At 42.9% G+C, this 27,963-nt stretch overlaps 1 protein-coding gene across 1 annotated transcript; it reads right to left on the reverse strand.

Moving 5' to 3' along the window:
* Positions 1-27,943, reverse strand: APCDD1 (APC down-regulated 1). Its single transcript, XM_042031532.1, has 5 exons — positions 27,817-27,943; positions 18,157-18,340; positions 16,026-16,557; positions 6,293-6,614; positions 1-4,268 (listed from the first exon to the last, which is right to left on the reverse strand). The coding sequence occupies exons 1-5, from the start codon at positions 27,872-27,874 to the stop codon at positions 3,820-3,822; spliced, it is 1,545 nt and encodes a 514-aa protein (XP_041887466.1). The 5' UTR covers positions 27,875-27,943; the 3' UTR covers positions 1-3,819.
* Positions 27,944-27,963: the final 20 nt, after the last annotated feature.

The following is a 27,963-nucleotide window of genomic DNA, read 5'->3' on the forward strand; positions in this document are numbered from 1 at the left end:
TTAATTTTTCAGTTAGGCTTTTTTTATTTCAATCAATAGTTTAACAAGTGCTTAAACTTCCCCAGCAGTTTAATCTGGAACATAGTTGAGAAGAAAAATATCTTCTATAACTTTACAAAAATAAAAAGTTTTTTTTTCCTTTAAAATCCTGCACTTTAGGCAAGCATGCTCCAACTCAAGCAAGACTGACATTATATCCTAAATACAGACTTCTGTTCATAGAAATGACATTCTACCCCAGGGCAGTGGGCACAATATGTAAATGGTATACAAACAGAGCAAGAACACTTGTTTTGACTTTTCTGATCCCTTTTGTCCTATTTCTTGAATAAGGCCTGTTAAAACAATTAGCCTAAGAATTTCTTTAGGTTGCTATTTCTTCTGTCAGGTGGATCATTGAGTAGGATATTACTGAGGGAAAAGCTTTCACCTGTCTTGGCAACACTGGCAGCTGCTGAAGATAACAACATTAATAGATTCATTTTTTTTTTAAACCTTCTGCATTTCAGCAAGGAACAAATCACCCAGTTTGCAGGTCTTCCACTGCTAAACCACTTGCAGCTTAACTTCTTTAGCAGCCAGGGCTGCCAGCACATGAGGTCAGGCTGGAGAAATAAAATGAATGGAATATATTGTGTCACATATGTATGTGGGGCTGTGCAGCAGTTAATTTAGTGCATGATGAAACCAAAAGAGGGGGTAAGCTTAGCTCGTTCTGTGCCTGCAAGCAAGGAGAAGCCTCACAGAAAATATGGACTAGCATATAAACTATGCACTCTGAAGTCTTACAGCTTTGTCCAACTTGACTTGTATTGGCTAAAAGAAAAATAAAAAATATATAGGCATGTGGAGGGAAACTGGTGCAGCATATGCTAAGAACCCAGATCATAAAATTGTATTTCTGGTCAACATTACAAATAAACTACAGAAGTCCCCAATCAGATTTCATATAATGCACTGTGAAGACTTTCAAAAAAATATTTCCTTTTAAAGTGTTTTTAAATGACAGGGAAAAAAAGAGCATTTATTGTACAATTTGTACAGTGATCCACATTTTCATGTAGTCTAACCATAAGCTTTGGAAAACCTAGACCTTTGCAAGTCTGTGATTCAAAACATCTGAGACATGAATGTGCTTTTGGAGGTTATAACTAGACAGATCTTTCTCTTGAAACTGTTACAACCTTTTTGACATTAGGCACTTTACAGAGGAGCCACAAAGCACTAATAAACTGTAAATGATTGCCCCGATGAATATTGAAAATCGTGCTGTGGAACAGTTCCTTTGGTCTTTACTTCCATCCTGCATCACAAGCATGTGCAGATTTCAGCTGGGATCGAGCTGTGTGTGGCACTTGCACAGGCAAGGGACATGGTCTGACAACTCCTACCCATGGATATTTTTTCAGAGATAGGACCACATGGGAATGGTTGATGGTGGTGAAAGCAGCTTGTCTTGTGTGATCTAAGGAATGTCACACAATACCCATCCTCTTAAATAAAAACTAGTCTGAATTCACTCATGCTGCTAGATGTCAAATAGAAGTCAGAAATGAAGCAGGTACTTAAGGGATATGTTTGACTGCAACACCTCAGTAACCCAGTTAGAGATATGCTGTTGTCACTCTGCTGACTACAAAACTCAATCTAGAGAAAACCAAACTCCATGCTGGTTCGTAACTACTCTGTCAGAGGCATCCTGTCTCCTTCTTGACCCTCTAGTTAAAACTGTGCCCCCTACCAGCAACTGATACAGAACTGGCTCTTCAAGTAAGTTTGACTGTGTGGAACAGAAACCCATCAAGAAATGCTGACCAGAACAGCTGTTGTTCATAGGGCTCAGTTCACCACAGTGAGTTGGCTTTCAGATCCTTCCAACAGGCTGAAAGAGAATCTGACATCAGATGGATGGATAAACACTTTCTCTGGTGACTATTGAGCCAACCTGAGCTCCATTCCTGACTCTTAAGTAAGAGTTTTCTGTGACTTTTCATTTACCTGAGGAAAAAATATGAAAGATGTGGTCTGGCTCAGCAGCGAGTCTATGATACTGCTCCTTCCCTCTGTCTTCCTGCTGTCTCAAAACTAGGTGAACTGATTCTGTTCCAACTCTGAGGAAATTCACATCCATGTTTTCAAGGAATGCTTTTGCTATAGTAGTCAGTATGAAGACTCACCATGTAAAGTTGAAAGACCTTCATTCAAAACATACTTTCCTAGGATACTGAAAATAATACATCAAAGGTTCTTTTTCTGACATAGTAGTGGGCTGGGCAGCTAGCAGCTGCTTATACTGTGAAGAAATGCTACAACCTTACTTCTTATGTTTCTTACAGATGTTCCTGCTTTTCCTGCGAGCCAAAACATCTGTACATAAGTAAAAGTCACAGCCCAAACACTGCAAGGTTAAGCTATGCCCTCAGTTCACTCCCTATTAAAGCAGGGGAGCATGGTTCATCTATGAACTTCTAGCTCCTTGCTGGCCTTAAACATCTCCCCTACTGCTTCCAGAGTCTGCTCTGATTTGCATCAGTGCACAAAAGGCTGTATTCACCACTGAGGGAAACCTGAGAGTTTCCAGGGCAGGCTCTAGTTGACAAATGTCGTCTGAGCGTTTTATCTATCCACCTTCCCAGCAGTGTGTCCCCAAACCAGTGCTGATTTAAGCTCTATGAAACCGTGGCATGTGCTGGGACAGTTCAGCAAGGAGAAAAGGAAGGATGTAGTCCCATTAGTACATCTCTTGCTCCTCTCTCTGTAAGACTGGGCTGGTGGCTCTCTGTCTGTGGGTCTGTTTCCAGCTGCTTTCTTGCTCTACCAGGTACCACGGTGTGCTTGCTCCTGTAACCCTTTTCTGTTCTTAAATGAGGTCACATGACTAAAAAGATGCTGCTAAATAGGGCTGCAGAACACTTGCTTTACTCTGACACAAGTACTGCACGTGGAGTGTGTAAGGTCTCCGGAATATGGAAAGAGAAGTCTTTCCTGCAGCCTTGTATTGGCAGCTTACCTGCACTCTATGCATCTGACAGGAAAATTGCTGCTGCTGGCTGGCTTTGAGGGGGCTTGGCTGTAACTACTCGCTAGATACAAAGGGAGGCCTCGAAGCAATTACATAGCTAAGTTAATTGAATGAGAAAATACTAAACCACTGGTTATTTTTAGAACTTAATGATTGCAAAAATAGCTTAAATTACTTGGAGTATTTTTTTTTTAATTAGGGGTACCAACCATTTAGCACTTTTTGAACAGAGGGCTGTTGATTTTCTGGTTCTTTTTGTATTATGAGCTGTGAGATAATGGCAAGATAAATCTTTGTGGATTTCCTCCTTATATACATATCTACATCAGAGCTGTGAAGTCAGAGGGGGAAGCTGCTATCACAGTACTGGCACAATACCGAGCCCTTCCCCAGAGCTAAATTCTGATGAGAAACTGGGCTTTGGGGATAAGAGTACCACAACAGCAAGATGGCAGAGATGACTGAAGCAGGATCATAAAGTTCATCCCAGCAGTTAAAAAAAAAAAAAATAAAAGGATACTCCCTCCCTCCCCCCCAGAAGTCTGCAGTCCTAAAGTGCAATTACTTTTGTGCAGTCGTGTCAGGCCAGGGATCAGACTGGATGAAGTTCAAAGCACAAACATCAAACGAGTGCCGTTGCAATTCAAGGAGGAAGAGGGAAGTAAGGAAAAGAACAACAGTTCTCAGGCATTCAAGTGCATCAAGAAAATAAATGTCCCTTTCTCTCTGAAGAAAAACAACCCCCAGTCTGGTGGAATCCTGGCTTTGTAGTCATGAAAAATAAGTTTTCCTCGCTTCTAGCTGAGAATGTCCCAATATGACACAGTACAAATAAACAACAAAGCAAGAGCTGGGGCGCTGAGATATTTTTCTGCTGCCCTGCTGCTATACAGCCTGATTTTATTCTCCTCTGGTGACTCTTCAGATCTGAGGACTGATGAGGCGCACTGAATTAAAGGCATCTGGTAGGAAGTGGCTCTTTTCTCGGGTCGGTCGGGGCTGGAGCCGTCGCTCGGTCTCTGACCATTGTACAGCAGGTACCTGCCCCGGGCATCCTGCTCCATCTTGAAGATTTCGTACTCAGTGTGAGGTAGGCGGATGCCGAGGGCGATGCAGCCGTTCGTGTGGGTGACGTCCTGCTGAACCCCAACCTGCCAGGATCCCTGTGCTCCGCACTCATTCCCATTAAAGACGTTCAGCAGCGAGGCTGTGGATATGTCCATGGGAGTGACCTTCATGTGATTCACTGTGAGAGAGGAAGAGAAGAACTATGAGCAGAGGAAAAAGACAAAAGCAAAGCCAACATGAAGACTGGGGCACACCTGTTAAATCAAAATTGTCTCCCCTTGTTCCTTCTTAAATTAATTTTTCACATTACAGGTGTGGTCAGCAAATCTACGAGCATCATTTTACGTCTTTGATGTAAATTGAAATTGCTTTTTGTGCAGAACAACCCCCCTCCAACTCAGTTGAAGAAAACCTGATGGCCACGTATCTCAGCTAGAGATTAAGCAGAGCTTTTCATAAATTCCAGACAATCCTTTACAGATAAAGCCTGGTTGGTTATACTAGGAGATAGGGAAAAGAGGAAACAATAAAACTTTACTCATGTTTTATTACCACCTGTATTGATCCGTAAGTGGAGTATTTATCACATATTTTTCATCATTTCTTAACGTTTGCTACTCTGTAAACCTAATAAAATATTTTGTTTCGACTGGGAAATTTGGGAAACACCACAGCTGCACTATCATCCTGTACTACCTGTCCTTTTTTGCATGAATTGTAAAATATAGCTGACCTACAAAGAGATGTTTTTCCTCATCTCTAAACATTGGCTGCAGCTTGCAGTATCAAATGTAGAATTGCTGCTGCTTTTTCAGTTCTAATCTGCCAGTATTTCAAAGGAGTTTAAGGAACATAAAGTTTCATTTTCCAGCCAAGTTAAAAAAGTTGGGAAAACCCAAAATGAATGAGCTTGCAGAAGCTGAATAGAGATTTTTCCTGGTGTGTGTTTGACACTGTATATCAAGAAAAGGGGATCTGAATGGATTGGTGCTGACCAAAACAGAAGCAAATAACCAGCCCTTATGCCTCCCAACATACCAAAATCCCAAATTTTCTTGCAGATCACTTTATAGTAAGATTTGTTGGGAGCTTTTCCCGAGCTTTTATAAACAGCCATTGACTCAATGGCTCTACAGTTCTCATTATTTACTCTAGTTGGTGTAAAAGGTAATTTATAGAAATTGAATCTGAAAGTTTTACCTAAACTGAATTAGTCACCTTGATCTGTAAGGTAAGTTGGCACAGCATAAACCAGAAATGCAAGCAAAAACTGGATTTCACCCCAGGAGCTAGCTGGGACATGCTGCACATGCAGCTCTATAGAGCCAAAATTCTGACAGGCAAGGGTATCTCCCACCCCCTACAAAAATCTCAGATTAGTAAATTATTTCTTCTAGTCAGATGCTTTTCTAAATCAGACCCATGCAAGATGCTTTATTGGTTACTCATGTGGTAATGGAAATAAGGAGGAGAAGAGCCTAGAGAGGGCTTGAGGCTACCACAGGCTCCACTGGGGCTGGTGCCATGGTGGGATGTTGTGTTTTGGAGATGTTTGTTCATGTGAGTGGTTCAGGCCTCTGAGCTCTTTTTAAGCAGGGTGCCATGGCGCTGTTTGCACAGGAAGGCTTCTCAGCTGCAGGGACCCGGGTGGTGTCACCACCGAGAGCTGCTTTCCAAAGTATCCGACGGGTTTGGGTTGGATACATCTTGTCTTTGCTCTGGCAGCTTTAATCAGAGTTGTCTTCAGGGACACCCTTATTTGCTTGAGGGCCCCTTGAGAGAATATGAAAAAATGCATGCTGCTTCATCTGCCTTCCACAGAAAATTATTTATACTGCTTCAGATCTGAAATGCCTTCCGAAGATGCTTTTTTCCCTCTACTGAGGGAGCCCTAGGATACAGATCTAACCACTTCTCTTAAAGGCTTGAAGTCTGGCCACTGGACTCCACTTAGTGATGTGAAGTCTTATTTTCTTGTGTGTACTTAAAGACCTCTGCCTCAAATGAGTATGGCTTCAGTGGTGTGACATGCCATGCAGCTCTATAGTTTGGCTGGGCATTCACACAATGCCTGCAAACTTCCCAAGAAATGACAAACTCCTGAAAATCCCAGAATGAAATCATCATCAACCAAGCTGTTATGAGCAAACTCTGCTCTGGTCCATAACTACCTCCCCCCCACGTTGTATCAAGCCACTCTACCTTTGAACACAAACTCTGTGCCACCCATGACTTTGGACGAGTGGACTCCCCGGCTGTAGCGTCCCTTGGCATAGATGGTGAAGGTGGGGTGCTTGCAGATGGGGTCAGAGTAGTGGTAGTAGTGGCCCTCCCAAGTGTTGTTGTTGTCGTGGAAGATGAAGTGCCGAGTCAGGAAGAGCACCTCTGGGCGCACCTCACAGCGCTGGCTCACCCACTCTCCGTGCAGCCCGATGGTCAAGTCTGCCTTGGGGGGCAGGATGGGTGGGTGGTGCTCGTCCGAGCGGTAGATGATTCTGCACGCGATACACGTGCGGTCGTGGTTCTGAAACAAAGCAGAGAGAAAGCCTCGGTAGGCATTACCTGGGATACAGGGCAATGCATCAGGCCAGCCACTTCATGCTGAAGTGACACCAGCTCCACATTTTAAGGAATGCATTGTCATTTCTGATCTTGTTAGTGGTACCATTTGGTTCTGTATGTGTAAGACTGCACAGCAGAGGAGCATGTAAGAGATTAATTTTCTTGTCTACATTTATCTGAAATTAACATTTTAGTTCAGGATCTAGAAAAGGCTGATTTAATCCTTCAAATCATACAAGAAGCTGGCAGATAGTGATTTACTATGATAGGGATTTTGCAACGCTTGTGTCAGAAATCAATACATTTGCTGAACTTTTACTTCTCTTTCTTTCAGTTGTTAACTTTAAGTACTGTAGATAAACATAGGTGTCATAAGGATTTTCTTCTTTTTGGATGGCACCTTGGGAGAACAGTAACCAGTGCTTTTTGAACTCTTTCAGCTTTTCTGAGCCCTAACACAAGTTTGTGCAATGTGTGATATGGCTGGTTGCTGCTGGACACGGTGAAAGCTTTATGGCCCTCTCCAGGAATAGGGTCCGGTACATGCCGAGCTACAGGGTGGCTCACCACTGTGGGCCATGCAGCAGCCTCAAGCAGCCAAGTACCCCCAGCCCCAAATGTGAGTACCTGAGGTGTCTTAAGAGGGGTGTGCAGGCTCCAAGTCTGTGGCAGGAGTGAAAGGAATTTGAGGCTGAGGCTCCCACCTCCCGAATGACATAATTTATAGTTACTTTGCACATAGACCATTATTTTACATCCCAGGGACATAGAACAGTGACCATTTCATTGATTTCCCTATTGCTGAAAAGACTTTGGATGACTATCTGGTCTGGGATGGGGAAAATATAACCCCTGTTTAGTATCTGTGAAACAAATGGGTGTTGTATGTTGATTCTCTGAAGCTACTTACAGTCATTTTATTGAAGAAATTCAAGGCACTAATGAAGACTGTGTGAATGTCACCCCTAAAGTGAGCCGGACCTGAAGGCAGTGAGTGGAGAAATGCTGACTTCATAGCAGCTCACATGGACTTTAAAGTAAGAGCAATGACTATGAGCATTTATATTACAGAGGGCACTCAGAGAGACCTCAGAAACGAGGGCCGGAAAGGTGTACAAAGAAAAAGTATTTCTATAAATCTCCCAGATGGGTGCATGTTGAGCTTTAGCACTTAACTCGACGCACCTCAGGAAAACACCTCACAGCTTGAACATGGTGGATGTGAGTAACCCCCCAGAGCATCCTCCTCTCTCCAGGAAGTATTGAGGAGTGTCCTTGAGAAATGAAGGCACAAGATATCTGTGCTGGTTGATCTGAACCAGTGCTGGCCAACAGCACTGCTCTGAGGAGGAAAGAGGTTGGACTTGATGACCTCCTGAGGATCTTTCCACCCCAAAACACCCCTAATGGTCTTCTGGGGACCACATGTCAGCATGCTCTTAAAGTGCATGTAGCCCTTTCCCACTGTGGAGCTTGTTAACTAATTTTAAGATACTTTTTTTCAGCTAAACTCTGCAAGCAGGTGCAAGGTCCATTAGTACCTTAGTGAAATACAAAGAACATTAAATTGAGTAATTTAACTGGAACTGGTGAAGTTAGTGCAGATATATATACAAAAAGTATCTTTCAATTGTAATAGAAATAACACCTATTTTCCCTTGAGATCACCATCGAAAGGATGCCTCCACTGCCTTGCATGGACATCCACAGGGATCCAGGCCAAGGGGTTGCTCTGTGGAAGATGCCAGTGCCTTTTAAACCCACATTTCTGTCCTGCCGTGGGGCAGACTGGCTGTGTTGTTCCCTGAAACGTTAAGGGTACTGATGACAGTAACTTAATGGCTGTGATTGCTCCACTCACATAAAGTGAAGCCAGAAAGCGAGAAAAAGACAGTGCTATAAAACAAAACATAGCTTATATAAGCTGAATCCGTCAATAGGAGAGAATGTCTGCTACAGTCTCTTCTCTATTGAAGTGAATTTGAAAGCTTCTATCATCTCCCAGAGGAGACCCTGGCAGAGCAGTAAATTGATTTTGTTTATATTCACATTTTCCTCCCAGGAGTCCGTCCTCCAAAAACAGTTTGTGAGCCAAGGCAATTTAACCTGGGAACCAGTGATTTCTGTTGCCCTTGCTCAAAATCTGAAGAAAACCAAACAGCATCTTGGCCCGTTTTCTTTTTTGGTTACCACTGGCCACCATTACACTCTGAGCAGAGGTGACTCCTTTGGCAAACTCTAGGAAGGTCCTTGTTAACTCTCTGTTACTTGTCTCTAGCTCTCCTGGCTCTTTGACCTCTGTGGTCCTGAACTGCTGTAACTATGTGCAGCCCTTCTCATTCTGAAGGCTTTGTGCCAGCTGTGAAGGTCTGGCCAACTGGGCTGCTAAGGAATGTCCAACCTGACGGTCTTCTAGTCATTGATGGTGTGCTCGGAGCTGAGGTAACCAGGCACTTTTTGCATTGAACTGCGAGTGGGGCAGGGAGAGGTTGGGGTGGAGAGGGAGGAAATATCTCTTTCACAGCAGTGAAACACCAGCTGGCTCTGGCCCCTCACATGGACATACTCAATGCATTGCTTTCCTGAGACCAGCACTTGAATCTAAGCCCACATAAACCTTTTTTGCTGTGATACTATCTTTCACAGCATTATAAACTGCTTAGTGGAAGAATATGCCATGTATAAACTCTTCTCAGTGTGATTTTTGCCCAAGTAATGAGCAAGGGAAAGAGCTAGTTCTGTTATGAGGCAATTCGACTGAATTACGGAGTAATTTATGTTTAACAATTGACTGTATATTTCACTCTTGCTTTTTTAGGTCAGCTGCTCTTGGCTCTTAATTACACTATCTGAGGCTTTGCAAATCACTCCCTTTCCACGTGTTTCAGGGAAAGATTATTTTCTAAAAACCGGCGTTCAAAGAAAATAGGGAACAGAGATCGAGGACATTTGAGTCCAAACATGATTAAGAACTCTCTAATAAAAAGTTCATTTGGGCATGACATAAACTAAAAAGCAATAAAATGAGCAGAGGACAGGATGAACATCTGTTCTACGTTTTGATTATCTTAGGTGCACAATGCAATATTTTTAATAGTGGGGCCTTGCTAGAAGGACTGGGTCCTGAAATGGCTGGAAGATCCCTTCCCATGATGGATGGCTCCTTGCAGCTCTGCAGTGCCAAAGCCATAGTGCCACCATTCCTCACCCTTCCAGGTGTTTTTTAAAGCCAATTTCTGAACTAAGCCACAAAGCCATGTGTGCCAAAACAAGCCTGAATCTCTGGCTGAAAACTCAGTTCTTGTAGTTGGGGAGAAAATAGCTTATGATCTAAAAATTCCCACCAACACTATTTCTTATCCCTCTCTCCTGCTGTCTCAGCTGAAGCGGTAATCGAGGCAGAGAGCTCTGGAAGCCAAGCAAAGGGGACTCTTATTAAAAAAAGCAAACAAGGATGAGGTTCTCTCATCTTTTTCCCAATTGCTGTGGATAGTCAGAAACATAAACCCTCCCAGCACAGTTTAATTTCCTCTTAAGTTCGGTGGAATTCTATGGCTGCCTAGGATTAATTGTCTGACACTGGCTATGCCACATGGCATGTGACTGGGTCTGTCATGTTGTACCCAGCATATCCTTGTTGCAGGGAGATGTGAGATGAGGGACCAGGCGCTGGATTTCCTCAAGCACGGGCTCAGGTTTGAACTGTGTGTGCAGTACAGATCTAACTGGTATGCGGGGATGTTGTAGGGGCCAACAGCCACAAAAGCTGGGGTAGGAAACCCCTACCTTGTGAATGCTTATATTACTGTGAGGGGAAGTGCTGAAGAAGAGGGGAGAGAAAAGCCACACTCAGCTATGGTCTTGCACACCTCCTGAGTACCACGTGTCACAGGCAGGACTGGGTGGGACTGGAACGAGCCATGCCTGGTCAGGATGCTTTAAACCTCACCACCCAAAGAAACACAGTACCAGGTGTTAGTGTTAGTAACTAGCGCTCCCAGGATGAGTATAAATGGAAATTCTTGGGAGAACATCAAGGAAATGCTTCCAGCTCAACAAAAAAAGTTGGATGGCTTTGCTTCACACTGCCAAGGAGCCAAGTCCACAGGAAGGGCACATTTATGAATTGCTCAGGATAGTATCACGCTTGCTCCTCCACCACTGTAGATAACTGCAGACCAAGAGAACGCTTTAAAAAACGACCACAAATTCTCTCCAGCACAAAAGTGATAATTTGCAGGCTTTGCATGACCTTGTATGAAGCTGAGTTGACTAATGTGCATTAGGCTGGCTCTGGGGAGTTGACAAGCACGGCTGACACAGTTATAACTCAGCCTGCCAAATGGAATGAAGGATAACAAAGATTTAAAACTTTAATTAAAAATCTTGAAGCAAGTAAAATGCCGGAGAGAGTGGTAACTCCTTTGCAGAGTTGTCAGATGAGTATTTCTTTTGGTGGGGAACAGAGGTGCTGCAAGCAGGAAGGAAGGTGGAGATATGCTCAGATTTATCTGCAAATGCGTACCATATATTTTAAGATATTGAGGAATGGTTTTTATTAACTGCTCTTATGAAGGGAAAGATAGTGAAGGAATCTCAAGGCACTACCATTACACAACTGTCTGATCTATGATGTTGATTCTGTTGCACAACCCTGCATAAAACTGAAATAAAACCAACATGAAATTCGGAAGTCTTCTGGTTGTTCTTTTCTGGTATAAATGACTTTAGCCTGGGCAAAAGACACGAACAAAGAGAAAACCAGACTTCTCAGATGAATGTGCTTGCATGTCATCTATCCCATTAAAAAGATACTAAATATGGTGACATGAATGTCTTAAAAAGTATTAACAAAAAATAATTCCTGGAAAACCCGAAGGGACAGCTTCAATGTCCATTTTCAAGAATAAAGTATTCCCAAATAAAGGTGTCTTATTTATTTATTATGCCTTTAAAAAGCATCCTATATAGCCCTCTAAACCATGCAATATTACCAGTGAGTCTTCCCTGCCCTTTTACAAAAGATGAAGCCACTGTGCTTAGATGTCAACCATAAGGAAGGTGTCAGTAGTTTGGATATGCCTGGGGTTATTGTACTAGGCTGAATAGTTAATTTTGATCCCCAGTGCTGCATTTGAGCTGGGACAAGCTTTCACTGCAGCTGCAGAGCAGACCGTGGTAAGTGTAGACGTGGCACCTTCAAAGGCGCAGGGCCACAGCTGAAAGTGCTGCCGAGCCCGGCAAGGGCCAACCTCAGCTAAAAGCTGTTCACTTCTCTCATCTTTGTAGGGCACCACACACACTGTTATTGTTCATAAACCTGGAGTTAACCCATTTGAGCATTCTTCTGAATATTCCTACTTTGCTTCCTCTCATAATTTCCCTAACCAAGAACCTTTTTCAAGTAATAATGGACAAAAGGTACCCTTCAAGTGTTGGCTTAATCTAGAAGTCTAGTGGCACTACTCAGGCAAACAAAGGAGTTTTGTCTGCCAAAATTATACTTTTTGGTTGAGATAATGTTTTGCATATTTCTCTGAGGTGCTTCACATGTTTAACATCTATTTATTAACTTATGATTACATTTCCCTGGGAGTTTCACAAGTACATAGCATTCCCCTAGAGATGAAGTCACTGTGTTGCAAAGAGATGAAAGCTCAAATTTTTGAAAAGCACAGAAGACTTTGCACACTTTGTTCTCTCTTTGCTAAAGGAAAACCCAAGCACTGGTCTCCATACATTGAATTTGTATTAGCTGCAAACACCAAGTGCTGCTGGAAGTCAGGTGCCAGAGGTGAATAAAGTTGTAATAGAGAATTGATTCATTAGAGTTACATTTTCAAGGGAAAACAACGAAAGAGTGTGTCCAGCAACTGATTGAGCATGACAAAGAGTGAAGGTTATCCTAGCACTTTTTTGGTTTCTTGTGATGTTCCAGACCATGTCAGCCATATTCCTAAGTAATGATCTAACCAGAATGACCAGTCAGCACAGTCCTGCCCCATCCTTCCCGTTACTGTCACATGATAAAATAGCACAAGGAATTCTTTGTTTACAAAGCAATATTGCTGAGGCAATTACATGTGAAATAAGTCTCCCAGTACTGCTCTTGTACACATTTTCTGTAGTTTAGAGCAGACATTTGTGAAAACATCTTCTGTCCTGCACAGAGAACGAACACGGCATTCAAGCCTTCCTTCATGCTACAAGTCCCTGTATATGTTTGTGATATTACAACCAATCAGGCAGCCTTCTTGGTGTTGTCCTAACAGGGAACATTTTGTGTAATATACGTGATGATGGCCAAGCAGTTCCCCCATCCTGCCTTCCCACCCATGTGCTCTCCCATGCTGGCTGAAGAAGCTTCATGTGTGATAGCTTGAATCACTTGATAAACTTGCAACGTCAAGAGACATCAAAGATGTTCATCTCCATTCATCAGCCAGTCCTAACTGGTATCTCAAGCCAGGTTAGAAAACAGCCAAGATAAATCTATATAGTGACTTATTCATCATCTGCACTCAAGAACTTCCATGTGGTTTACAGGAGGAATTTTTTTAAGGTATGTTCTTATCTAAGAGAATTCGTAAAGCCTTAAGAGATGACATATTATATGTTTTTTAAAGCTCCCTGATTTTATATGAACACTTAAGATATGGTAATCTGTGAATTTATTCAGATTTGTAGCTCAGCATAAAGCTGTCTGGTTTTTGGACAGCCCTTTTGATTTACCATCCCGTGGTGAAATTGCTGCAGGAATTTGGATAAGGTCCAATTCTATTTGTTTAAAGTCCTGATCATGTGGCTTTGGCATTCCTAACATATCCAGCAATCATTTGCTTTTAATTACCGTTCATTTCAACCACATAAGTAATGAATGAGGCTACCACATCCAACTTACAGGCTGTGTAAACTCTTGGGCTGGGTGGAACTTTCTTCTATATAGAGGCTTCACTATAAATTTAACTCAAAATGTGCATCCTCTTAGCTTATTTTAGGCAGGCCTTTATGAGTCTAAAATATAAATAAATAAAAAGGAAATGAAAAAAGCCTTAAATGAAAGATTCCACACAATACACCTGATTCACTTCAGAAGCAATTTCCTGGCCTCCCCAACCTCTTGGTATGACTGTAGAAACCTTAAAAAAACAAGTTGATTTAACGTTTCTATTTATTCATGGTGTCCAGTTTCCAGAGGAGTCTGTGACTTGTAGTTTTAAACTCAATTTAGCATTTAAACTCATTTTCAGCTGGGTCCCAGTGGAGCAACAATTAGAAAAGGAAAAGAGTTCAAAAAGAAAGGGTTATAACCTTTCAACGGTATGTTTGCCTGGACTTCAAAAAAAAAAAAAAAAGAAAAAAAGCACTTCTGTTACTATTCTTCCTACATTTGGCAAACAGTAGGTCAGAGGGCCTGTTGAGAACCTGTTGGTATAGAGATCTTCATGCTTAGGTACAAACCAACAAACCCACATCCTGGAATCTTTCACAGCAGCTGAGGCAAAGGTTCATTTTTTAGGGGTATTGCTATTTATATCATGCTGAAAGCCTAGTATCAGCAGGCCCAGCTTCTCTTAGCTAACCTGTCTCAAGAAACACACCTCTCTTATGCAAAATTTGGTCCCTTAAGTTTGAACACTGTATTTTAGAGCCGCTATATTTTAGAGGGGAAAAAAGGATGCTACAGAAACAGAACAGATAGGCAGGAAAATCATTACCTGTGTGTCCTAAAATTGCAGCAGGCCAGGACAACAATCTTAATTTCATAAAGCTGGCTGAGCATACATCTGACTGCTCTGACTGTAATGAAATTACTACAAGGTGGAAGCGTAGGCATTTACTATATATATCAGCCCAGAATAAGATGCCCAGAATAAGACACCTAGATTAGACCAGAAAAAATACTCAGCTACAGTGATTTAAATCAAGATTTTGTCTCTGTTTCAAGTGGTTGGAAAAAGATCTACAGTCTTTTCTAGAACAGACACAATATAGCTGGTGTCCGACAATTTCTATCTACAGATACCTGCAAGAAAGGGATCTAGTAAAGAACCCTCACTCCCAAATCAGTAAAGTGAAAGTTGATGTGGTTGGTTGAATCAATTAAAGAAAAGCAAAATTTTGAAGAGGATTGTGCCATGGTACATCTGCTGCTGCTGCTGAAACTCTCTGTTTTGGGATGGTAAGTTTTAAAAGAAAACTCAAATTTGTCCTTGGTCACTTGAAGACAGCATAAGAATGACAGAAATTACAGCAGTTTTCATACATCAAAACAGTTGACTGTAGATTAAAATGATCCCTAGGCCAGGCTACAAAGCAATTAAAGGCAGATCACATAAAGATCTAACCTACTAAAATTTTTTGTTCACAGGAGACAGAAACAAGCCAGGGCAGACAGTTTTGAATGGAAGGGAAAGCCAAGGGTTTTTCATCAAAACTCTCCCTTCTCCTGTTGCGTTTCCTGCCATTGCTGATAAGCTGTAGCTGTTTTTTGAACCATTTGCGATGATGAAAAATGGTGGTAACCCATTAGCCGCAAGTGGCAATGCCCAGCTGGAGCACACCGAGGGCAGCAGCACCTGGCAATGTGGTTCCAATTGCTGCCTGCCTTTGAAATGTCACCAGGAAGGATCTATAAACAGCCTTCCTGCTACAGGCCATCAGTGTCTGCTCTGTTTGAGTTTTACTTAGCTTACTATGGGTTGATCAGTTCCCGATGAAGCTGAGGGCACTTTGAGGTCCCTTTTGAAAACTGAATTATCAAATGGAATTAGAGCCCCATTCAAAATTCACCTGTTTTTCATTTCATTAATGTGTGTGCCTATGTCAGGATCCATGACCTGCACAGTCCATCAGTTTTTTTCCCTTCATGCTGACCCATGTGTTTACCTTCCAATTCCTCGTCTCCTCCTCAGGTTATGGATCACCCAACATCCATATGCTGATATTCATATTTCATTTCCTCTCTCCCTGGCCCCCCATGCAGCTATAGAAGCATCCACTGATGCCTGCTCCTCTTCTGCTATCTCAGTTCTAAATGAAACCTTCCTCTCAGCTGCTAGCCTACAGCCATGGTCCCAGCCAACCACTCCTACTTCTGCCCACAAGTCTCTGATTCCATCTTCAGAGTGGCCTTTATTGACTTTAGTTCACCAGATTACTTTTTTTGCATATTTGATGCAGTCACATAAACCACAGTAAAGTTACTGTTCTGACAAAGTAAGTTCTGTGATCATCTGTTAATTAAGGCTGTAATCGACCCCCTGTATTAGAAGCACACTGGTTACACCAGTGCACTTAGAAGAACTGAGTGATCTGGGCTTTGTCATCAGAACCTTTAAAAGAGGTTAGATGCTAACCCACACACACGTACCTTGGCATTTTGAAGAGGAGGTTGGTAACTAGAGGGCCGATAGTACCTCCTCTGAGTAGCATCAGTGTGAATGTCTCCGAGGAATAGCTCCTCCACAAGGTGGTCTAAATTGTGGTGCAGGTACTGCTTCTCCACACGGATCAGCTGGAGTTCATGCATGGCAAAATTCAGAGCTTTGGTGCATTCACAGCCATTCTCTTCTCTCAGCAAATCATAGCTCACATCCTGCTCCCAGGGACTATCTTCTGGGATAAATCCAGGACACGTCTGGTTCACCAGCTCACTTAATTTTTTGGCTACTGCTTCGTTGTGGCATATGATCTGTATGTTGCGGAGCTGGTAGTCGGCCTCGGTGCCCCCCCGGATGATCCAGGACGCCTGTCGGAGACGTATTTTGCCACGTATGACTAAGGTGTAGATGGGGTTTGTGCAGCGATTGCCACCGTAATAGAACTGATAGGCCTTGAACGTATTGTTGTGGTAGAACCTGTAAGATCTTGTGATGAACTCTGGGCCTGCTCTGACTTCGCAGCTGTGGGAAGAAAGCAAGCGTGGAAACAAAATTTTAGCAAGGTGGCACATCATGTACACTACAAGCAACAAGCCCCACACAGGTCCACAGAGACACCTGGGTGCTACTGTCCCTCCAGCAGGAATGGGAGTAAATAGGAACTAGGCATCTGTGGCCTGCCAATAATCCAACAATTCCCTCTGCTGCTATTAATATACTGTTTCATGGTGATCATATCTAAAGGCTTTATCTTGTAGGCTTAAATACTTTGAATTGTGTTTTGCTTTTGCCTTTTGTCTAGGGACCACCATGTGACTCAATTCTTTGTTGAAAAGAGTAGCAGCTTATTAAACATCTATTGCTCTCTTTTGCATGGTAAATTTAGCAGAATGACTGATAACATCAGAAAGTGAAACGCAATACGTCCAGGGAACAGCACAAAGAACTGGCTTATAAGCTGCTCTAGAAGCTTCTCAGTGTAACTCCATGAGCTCTGGTCTGCTGAGGATATGCAGGATCATGTGCTCAGCTTTTTCACTCAAACATTCAACAGGGGTCGCAGTTAATGCAAACTTCTGACCATTAATGCAAAACTTCTACTTGGCTTGAATTTGGACCATGCAATATTCGGGTTTTGTTGGTTTTTTTCCTCTTTTTTTGACCCCCCCCTTTTTTTTTTTCTAAGAGTGTAAATGGCAGTTAAATTCCATTTCCTGTAGAAAGCCCTTCTTTGCCTTCAAACTTGTTCCCCTTGTCACCTCTACACTGCTTAATATAAACAGAATTGTTAAGGTTGGAAAAGACCTCTAAGACCACTGAGTCCAGCCCTTAACCCAGCATCACAATGTTCACTACCAAACCACATCCCAAGTGCCACATCCGCACACCTTTCGAACACTTCCAGAGATGTTAACTCCACCACTTCCCTGGGCAGCCTATTCCAGTGCCTGACCACCCTTACAGTGAAGAATTTTTTCCTAATATCTAATCTAAACCTCCCCTGGTGTAACTTGAGACCATTTCCTCTCATCCTGAAATACACTCCTTTCTGTTAAAAAACCCCCCAGCCTTTCCTACTACAAGTCACTTCCAATGAACATGTGAATATTGCCTGCTGAGACACAGAAAGCAAAACAATCTCTGAAATACAAGTCATCAGGTATAAAGAGCAAAAGAACTAGTGAAATACAGCTAATAATTTCTTTTGCTAATAAAACCTGTGCTAGACACATGCTCTGAAGACAAGGACCCATTCAATGGATCTAAAGCATGGAGACAGATACAGTACAATGTTGTGTTTGAATGAGCATCCATTTTGGCAGCCTGGTAGGCTCCTTCCTATTCAGAGAGATTTAAAGATATTTCACAGCATGCTGTTTAAAATCCAGACAATAAACTGATTCAACAAGACAGCTTTATGGCATGCTATTTTAATGTACATAATGCTGCTCCTTCTCCTTTTATGCATAAACATAGAGAGAGCATCTGGCATTTAGAGCATCACCATATTAAAGAAAATATTTCCCCTGCTGTTGAAAGTGGGAATATTCATCCTTCCCTCTCTGGTTCTTTATCCCCTTCTCTTCCCCATCCCAAGCATCTTGTTTTATCTTTCCTTACCCAGTAGAGACCCAGTGGCCCTCAATATTGGGAGGCATTTGTACAGTGATCCGGGCTCCATTGTGAAGGTGTTTCAGCATATGATGGCACTGTGACTCCTTGAAAGCCCTCCAGGCACTCTTCTCCAAGGACCGAGGGTGGGACCTGCTGTCCGGGTGAAGAAGAGCAGAACCTTCTCCCAGCCCTGTGGTAGAAAGTGTAAATTATACCATGAGATCCTGCTGAGAAGGGCTTCAACGTGATAAAGGATATTGTGACCATCTTGCATTGAATGACACTTGTTCATATTGTTATGTGTCTGGGCAAATACTGTTTACACTTATTTTCTCATCTGAAGAAAAAATGAAATTATGGAAGCTCTTCCTTTCTGTCACACCGCTAATAATCCATTACATAAATTTACTTTACGAAATAAACTGGGGAAACGAGCTTGAACTGAAGTGTTGGGTTTCCACACCCAGGAGATGTGGCTCTGAAACTGAATTTTATAGACACCTCTGAAATCTCTGGTCAGGACAATCAAAAACCTGGACTTTCAAACTTTCAGAAAGATGCATCCAGATCCAGACACAAACTTTGCGGTTTCAGCCCACCTCTAATTTGAACGCTTCTATAATAAACTTGCAAATAAAGCCTACTCTTTAAAGTCAAGGGAAAACAGATATTAAAAGCAAAGCCTCTGCACACAGGAAGCCTCTGTGATGACTGAAGTGGTCAATTAAAGGCAGATTCTTCTATTTTTATTTTAAAGGGGAAAAGGAATTTCAAAAGCTAACTTTATCTCCAGCACACAGTAATTTTGGTTTCCAGTAATGTATACATACAAAATCCACCAGCACGCTCTCTACACAATATTAATTGAACAAAATGAATACATAGCTTCAAAAGGAATGTGCCTTTACTCTTTTATGCACAGCCTGCTCTTAGATGTGTTGGAAAACACGGATCAAAAGAAAACCCCACATCTGGGGGTTAAAAGGTGACAAACATGAACCTTACATAATGTGTTGGAAACTGTATTACATTGCCAGAAGGAGTATGAGCACCAGAGAGCTAGAAAATGGATATGGGGAGGGGTGAAGGGGCTGCTTGAGTGCCTGGGAAGTTGGGGCAGCCATCTCTGGAAAGGGATGTGTCACTGTAACATGCTCCCAAGGGGCAGGGTGTGGGATTCATCCCGTTTTCTGGTGCCTTCTCAGCTCACCTGGATAAGAAACTGGGCTATTTGGGATCAATCACCAGTGAGAGCCACCCAGCACAGGATCCTATGCTCTATGCCCCAGGCCCCATCTAACACTTGGGCACATGCTTGGGCAGTGTTGCAGCATGGCTACAGCAATTACAAAAAAAATCAATCACAAAAGTATTATTTGGTGTTAGGTAGACACTTTCTTAAGCCTTTCCCATTTCCTATTGAAAAAAAAATAAATGGTGTCAGTGATTCATTATGTTGGCTAGGTCTTAGATGTTCTGGAAGAAACTTGGGTAACACCTGGGGAAACGGCACTGCCAAAATTATAAATACATGTCAACCATTAAAAACCAGCAATTCCTAAGCTAAACAGAAGCAAGGACTTATCCAGGAGACAGGGTAAAAAATGATCAGAAAGAATACAATAAATACCTTAACCTAAACAGTGCCCACCATTGAACAACACCAGGATTTAATGAGGTTAATGAATACAACCTCACAAAATCTTTTCTGGAAAATCTGTTTGCTTTGTTATGTTGCAGCTTACAAACAATTCTTCAATGTGAATGAGAATTTATGGTCTTGCTTTCTATAGGGTAATAAATACTAGGGATACTTTGATATTTGAGCATACTGCCTGAGATGCCCTTACAGAAGCCTGATTTTCAGGGGCTCAGTATTTCTCCCTTTCTGGAAGTCAAGGCTTCTCAGGTATTTCTACATTGCTGAGCAGAGTTACTCCTGTTAGCACTGAACAACTCCCATTCTGCAGCCAGAAATGGGATGGCCATGACAGGGTGATGCTCTGCTTGAGCTGACTACATCTTTGGAGAGGGAGGATTTACTAGGTTGGGTCTGTGCTTCATGTCCATGTACAGCCTGCAAGGTACATGGCAGAGATTGTAGTCACCAGTGCTAACTTTCAACATGGTGCCTCCTGCAAACAAATTATCTCACACTGAAAAAAGACTTTGAAAATTCACATTTCCTTTGGAAGTTGTTAAACATTTGAAATCTGCCCTCATGAGGAGGTTTTGAAATTGTTCAACTTGCTATTTCCAAGGCATATTTATTGTACTAGTTGCTTTTAAGCAGTCGTATTTTGCCTCGTTCATGTGATATAATTCATGAATACAGATGCATTTAGAAATTATTTATTCATTTAGACATACTCGGGGATTTAATTTCTTAAAGCGAAAATCCTTCTGTGGGAGGACACCATCTTGTATGTGCACATATCAAAGAAGAAAATGCAGTAACCACATCAGACATTCCCAATTATTCCCTGAAGGAAATAATGAAAAGAAGGAGTTTTTGAAAAGAAGTCAAACTTTATGTGGTATTATACAGTGTCTTTTCCTTGATACAGCTCAAAAGCAACTGTGTCTCAGCCCTCCATGTCACATTAGTGTAGTTCTGTCTGTAACTTGCAAATGACAAACTGCAACCAGGGAAAGCAAGGGAGATTTGCATCGACAGCCCTAGAGGAAGGAGGGTATTTGTTTGGGACTCTGTCCCTCCAACTGTGACAAAAGAAGGCAAGAACAAATTCAGGCAGTTAAGAGAGGCATGAGAACATAATGAAGGCTGCAGAGACTCGGGGAGAAATGTAGAAAACACACGTACAGAATGGTTTGGGTTGGAAGAAACCTTATAAATGATCCAGTTCCACTTCCTCCTGACCATGGGCAGAGACACCTTCCACAGGACCAGCTTCGTCAAGGCCCCATCCAACCTGGCCTTGAACACTTTCAGGGATGAGGCATCCACAACTTTCCTAGGCAACTTGTTCCACTGCCTCATCACTCTCACAGCAAAGATTTTCTTCCTAACATTGAATCTAAACCTCCCTTCTTTCAGTTTAAAGCCGTTTCCCTTGTCCTATCACTACATGCCTTTGTAAAAAGTCCCTCTCCAGGTCTCTTGTAGGACCTCTTTAGGTACTGGAAGGTGCTCTAGGGTCTCCCCAAAGCCTTCTCCTCTCTGGGCTGAACAACCCCAGCTCTATCAGCCTGTTGCCATAGGACAGGTGCCCCAGCCCTCTGAGCATCTTCGTGGCCTCCTCTGGACTTGCTCCAGCAGGTCCACGTGCTTCTTACACTGGGGACCCTAGAGCTGGATACAGTACTTGAAGTGAGATCTCACCAGAGCAGAGCAGGGGGGCAGAATCCCCTGCCTTGCCCTGCTGGCCACGCTGCTTTGGATGCAGCTCAGGACATGGTTGGCTTTGTGGGCTCTGAGCGCACATTGCTGGGTCATGTTGAGCTTCTCATCAACCAACACCCCCAAGTCTTTCTCCCTGGGGCTGCTCTCAATAATGCTAAACAACATCACAGGACCAGAATATCAGAATATGAAATACAGAAGAGAATTAAGAGACAGCGATGGGACCTTTACCTATGTTTGCCTTGCTGGAGCAAGGAAATAATTAATTTAGTACAAACTTCTTCCTTACAAAGTCGTCATTTCAACACTTTTGTAGTTACATACACCTGTAGATATAACTACCATACAAAGGAGATGTAACTTCCTCTTGTACCATCTGCAGGTCAAACACCAAGACCAGTAATACGCTTCCCAAACAGAGCAGTAAATCAAACACCACCTTCTGTGTTTTCCCTTGCAGCAGTGCTCAGAGGCAGTGCAGATTCCCCCTGCTTCACCCTTGGCAGTGCACACGAGGTGTTCTGCAAAACTGAGGTCCTGCAGGGATGATGTCACTTATTTTAAAAGATCCATTTGGCCATGTTAAACGAGACATTGCTGGAAAGGCTCAGGGTTAAAACATGCATTCACAAAACTGGGAAAAGAATTTCATGACTCTTTAGAAGCCCACTTTGGAGAGTAGATGCAGTTGCAACATAGTTGGAGCCATTACTTTCATTCAGAGAGATCCAAGTCTGCTATTCTCACAGCACTGACAGATGGTCGGTTTCAGTATCTCCATGACTTGAGTATCTCAGACTCAGCTGAGAATATCTCAGACCCTCTCTCTGACTGACTTTGAATTTTTGTGTGTTATGAAGGAATATTACCCACTTGTTGAAAAATATAAAACCACCCACTATGTTACTACTCAAAAGTGTGACAGACTTCAAACAAACAAACAAAAGATCTTTGCATGAGACCAATGACAATAATTTTGTGAAGCCTCTGGTTGGCTCTCCCTTTAGCTGCACCACAACCAGAGATCGTATGACTGTATCCCCTACCCCACAGCGTATGTTTTCACAAAGGAGCAAGTCCAAAAGGAGAAGGAAAATTCCAGAATCCACCTGAAATACCAGGTAGCAAAACAAAAGCATCTTATGATGAGCTGATATCCAGCTTCCCTTTCAAAACCAAGCCCTAGCAGTGACACAGCTTTAGCATGAAACGAATTGAATATAACATAAGAGGTGCTACAGCTCACTGGGGATCCCTGCCCAGACCCTCAGATCTTTGAGGGCCTGTGATCCCAGATCACACTTTACAGGGGCAGGATTCAACATCCATCTGAGTGGGAAAGTGGAGGCCTGTACAGCTGCCATGCCAGGAAGACGTGGATAAGAGCACGCACCACACCAGACAGAGGGCTTCAGGCTCTCATGTTCACCTATAAACCTGTATCTGATGTGGGAACAACCATTCAAGATAAAAATAATTGTTAAGGGAAGATAGGTTACTTTCAAGTTCTTCAAAGATTTCTGCACATAGCTGCAAGTAAAACACAAATCTTAAAAGGGCAAACTGTTGGCAGCCCGTTACCCAAACGTGTTTCAAAAATGGTTATGACAAAGCTCTCCGCCAACATTTCTGCAAAAAACTGCAAGCTGCTAGAATGAATGTTTTGGTTTTCTGAAAAATAGTATGCAAATACTGTACAATTGCAACAAAGATAATCAGTAGAGTTGTGCTTGAACACAGATAGTTTTAATTTAATTTGTGCCTAAACACCCTGAAATTCTGTTCACAGCTGTGCCAGACTGCTGAAGTATAAGGCAAATAATCTTAAACTGTTTAGATTTTATCAGTTTAATGAATGTCTCCACCAGAATCTAAACCACGGCTTCAAACATGTCCCAGGGTAGCGCTTCAAACCAGTCTCAAAGCTACCAGGTGTTCAGCAGGTTCATCCTTTGCTAGATGGGAGAAGAGATGTTACCTCAAAGTAGGATTCAAACCTGGATTTAGACTGGCATTGCTCAGCAGGAACTGCTTAACATTTTTTTCCCTTTTTAAAATTTTCTAGTGATGTAAATACAGAAGAACAAAATTTTATTATGAAGTAAAACAACCTTGAGTGATAGCATAAGTTCAAAACAAGCAATGGCTTCATCTCTGATGAAGAAACATTTTAACATTCATGCTTTACTCCTGCAGCAACCTCTTTTCAAGTTAGAACTTGTTTGAAACTGGAAAAACCTTACAACAGATAAAGAATAATTGGCTGGATTAACTTTATAGCTCTCCTTATCTGGGCAGTTGCCCTGCACAATTAAATAAATAGACATTTGGATTATGCTCTTTCTTGATGTGGGATAGTGTCAGATAACACCTATGACAGGCTTTTAGTTCCAGTGCAAGCTTACATAATTGCCATGGAGAATATAATGTCCTGTTACCAAGCCACGAGCTGTGTTTACCAGTGTTTTCCCTGCACTTGAAACTTCAAAAGAGTCCTCGCAAGACTGGGGCCTAAATTAGCTACTACAAACAAAAGGGTTGGGAAATGAAAGCCGGGTTTTATGGCCAGGGAAGCAGACAGGACAATGACTTCCTTTCACATGTATCTGTTGCCTCTCTTGTGCACACAGAGTTTCCAAGTGCAGCTTTCGAAGAGAGGCAAAATGAATGCTTTAGAGCACAGAAGATCCTGAGGAGGGATCCAAAGATGTTTAGATGGGACAGCTAAACAGTAACTCCCTCAAAGCTGACAGGCCCAGCACGGAGGTCCCCTGCTACCCTACAGCTTGGTCCTTATTCAGTGTCCTATCTTGGAAGAGGTCAGAGAACCAGGTGCCAAGCAGTTACACAGCCCATAACCTCTGCTTAGCTGAAGTTCTTAATTGAGATGGCTGCTGCTACCTGTGCAAGGTGAAATGGCACTGCCCAGAGCATGGGCTTCTTTATGAAACCCTGAAGGGTTAAAGCCTATCTTCTTTCAGGGCAGTGGGAAGGAGGACACTGACAGGAGTGGGTGCAGCGCTGGATGTCAGTGCAGTTCAATATCAATGGTAGTTTGGTCTTGCCCTCTTTGAAAGAAACATCTGCTCTCTGTCAGAGACATCTGCTTCATCCTGCCTGCACCCACACCTTGGCACTGGGGTTTATTCATGCAGAACTGCCCCCAACTCCCACGGGACTTCTGTCTGGGTGAAGACAGTGCTAAACAAACTCACTACATATAATCCTACCCTCTATCAGCCCTAAATATTCACCTCACTAATGAAGTATTACCCTTGCTTTGAACAGCTGAAGGTATTTGCCTCCAGTGTGGTTGAGGCCACTTTTGGGTCCCATGGTGTGCCAGCCTACTTTCTCAGACACTGTACAAAGCACAGAAAAACTGTCCTTTCTGTTGATGACATCGACATCTTATCACTGTGCTAGCCCACAGCCGAGCTACAAAGACGAGTGAAATGGAATTTACACTAACAAAATTGTACATGAAATTTAGTCCATCTTCTAACTCTCCAAGTCTTACACTGAGCAGTGTGTCTTCCCATCTTTTTATTGTCTTCCAGATTTTTAAATGCATTATTTAACTGAGGAAACAGATCACATGTGCCTCTAGCACAGAGCACAATATATGTTCATTTTATGGCTATGGGTATTTATATCTCCTGATGCATTCACTTACTATTTTCCTGAAAAAGTTTTGAAATAAAACACTACTATGTAACTAATTTAAGCAACATTGCCAGAGAACTTTTAAAAGCATAAACAGTTTTGCCAGAGGACTTTTAAAAGCATGAACAGTTTTGTTCTGAAAAGCCTATCAGTCTTGTTTTCATCATCTTTATTAGTACCACTTCCATGACGTTATCAACTAATTGTTTTAAAGTTTCTAGCTCATCACTCTAACAGTAGCATAATCAGAAATACACTAAAGTGTTTTTTTAGCATCTGTATTTATTACAAAAAAAAAAAAAAGGTTATGTTTACAAAAGAAAGTAGCCAAATTTGTTTTGAATCCACTTGAATGTAGCTCTTATGATTCAGGTTTTTTGGAGTTGAATGATCTTAGTATTTGACATCTGAAACTTCTGTGGCTTTTTGTCTAAGCAAAGAAAACAGTGATAATGGACAACTTCCAGCTGCAAACCTTTTTTCCCTTTTTTTTTTTGTGACACTGTACATGTATAGGTTTTATTTTGATTAATGAAGACCAGTTTTTCCAAATTTCAACTCAGTGACGTTAAAGTAGGCACTTCTTAATGTAATGAAAGCAGAAGCTTTAGCCTTAACAGGACATTTTAACTTGTGTCACAAAGCTTTAAGTCCTAAAAATCCTCAACCACCCACCCACACTCACTCACTTTTAACCCTTAAATTGCCATATGCAATAGAAATGCAAAAAGAAAACATGGCATGCTGCAAAGAGGCTTAGCACTGCAATCCCCTGGGATTGCTGGTTATTCTTACACATTAGCAATTCAGGATAGCTGCTGATCAAAGGATGCTTCTATGGGCTTTATGGCATGGAACGAAAAGCTCTAGACCAAGTTAAAGCCAACAGGGTAAATACATTTCCATGAGCTACATTTCAGTGCGTTATATGCCACTGATAGAATTTTCAAGTTTGTAAAAGGGCAGTAGTTTCCAAACTTGAAACTCTGATCCAAACTCTGCACTGCTGCATTACCAAGATGTTTGTCTTCATATACAAGGCAGCGAGTTGTATCTTTCTACAAGAACTTAGGTTTACGTTATTTAGTGAAATATAACTGCAGATGGAAGAAATGGATGACTTTCCTTCATCATCCTCTTCTGGCAGCTGCTGTTTTGATCTGATCACTGGCCCTGATTTGTTTCCTGCTCCAGCCAGCATTCAGCTCTGCTCTGTAATTCCAAGCAGATGAGCCAGGGAGTCCAACCCTGCAATTACACCTCCTCTCTTTACCCTCTAACTTCAAGTCTCCCATTTCAACTTTTACATCTCAGATCACAGAGTTTAAAGCACACCTCTGGCGTCCTGTCAGGTCTGGCTCAGCTAAGCATGTTTCTACACTCTCCGGATCTCGTAGCTGAGCTGTGAGAAGAGTATAAAACCCCCTCCTGGGGATCAGTCTCCTACTCTGTCAAAACAAAATATACCATCAGAAGCCCATCCTCTTTATTATTTATTAAATACCATAGTGTGTGCTTAGCACTTGTACAAACACAGAGAGAGACAATCCCTGCTTCACAAAATCAACCCCAGAAATAGCTTTGAAATCCTTAACCCCAGCTCACAGATCTCCCACTGAATGCATGTAGGTCACTTGCGTTTTAACAGTTAAAAAAAGTCCTCTTTTTACCACTAAGCTTGGGGTCCTAAGAAATTTAACTGAAGGACGCTGGATGCTACAAAGAAGTTCAGAATTAGGAACACTCTTCAAAATGATGCTGTAACCGAGTAGCTTGAGTCACACTTTCAGGAGGATATCATACCCAGATTTCTCAAATCTGGCTGCCAAATGTTAGACATACCTAAGCAGCTCATTAAATTGTCTCCTTTTGAGAAGTTTCTCTTCAAGAACACTGGCTTTCTGGAAAGATGGGTTATCTATTTAAGGGCCTAAAAATGGATTTACAAGCCGAACTTTTAAGTTTAAATACGCTTTTCTCACTAAAATTTTGCCTACTGTGAAGTTTCAGAGAGATGTCAGTCCAGGGTTAAACTGAGAGACTGTCAAAGCAGGACTGTGTGTAGTAACACCCAGAATCTCTGTGCTCTGCAGCAAAACAGTTTTAGTTGGGCACAAGACCCGGTGTTGCTACCGAAGGCTTCCCAGATAACACATGCACGGCAAAAAACTTTTCCTGAGAAGAGGTGGAACGCGGGCCCCGCAGGGTGTCTCGGCGAAACGCGCCGGAGTTCGGCAGGGCCAGCTCTTGCCCGGAGGTGCGTAAAGAAACTTGGTGCGAGGTGCCCGGACCAACTGCTCCATCCAAGCAGTCCCAGGCTGCAACGCAATCCGCCGAGGCACACTTGGGAGCGGGGCGCTTTCGCCGTGGCTTTACCCACGCCGGCGGCCGCCGCTCCCACGCGTGCTGCGCAGGGGTGTCACTAACACGGGGGTCTGCCCGCTTCCCATCCCCCGCCAAACCTCTGTCCCGGGCAGGCGGGACCCAGCGCCCGCGGCCACGACGGGAGAGCGCATCCCGCCCCGCGCCCCTCTGCCCCCGCCAGAGAGGTTCTGCGGCCCCCTCGCACCCCAGCCGCCTTTCGGGACGCGCCGCGGGCCGAGCCCCGCCGGCAGCCGCGCCGGCCCCGCACTCACCGTGCAGCAGCAGGGCTGGGAACAGGTACCGCATGAGGCTGCCGTACGGGGCGCACATCTCCCCGCCTCGCAGCACTCCTTGCCCGCTCCTGCGCTCCGGCCGCCGCCGCTCCCGCCGCGCCGCCCGCGCCTCAGCGCCACCGGGGG

This window comes from Corvus kubaryi, unplaced genomic scaffold (assembly GCF_017639235.1).
Source record: "Corvus kubaryi isolate FWS band 111438036 unplaced genomic scaffold, C.kubaryi_AGA036_p1.0 132, whole genome shotgun sequence".
NCBI classification, from domain to species: Eukaryota; Metazoa; Chordata; class Aves; order Passeriformes; family Corvidae; genus Corvus; species Corvus kubaryi.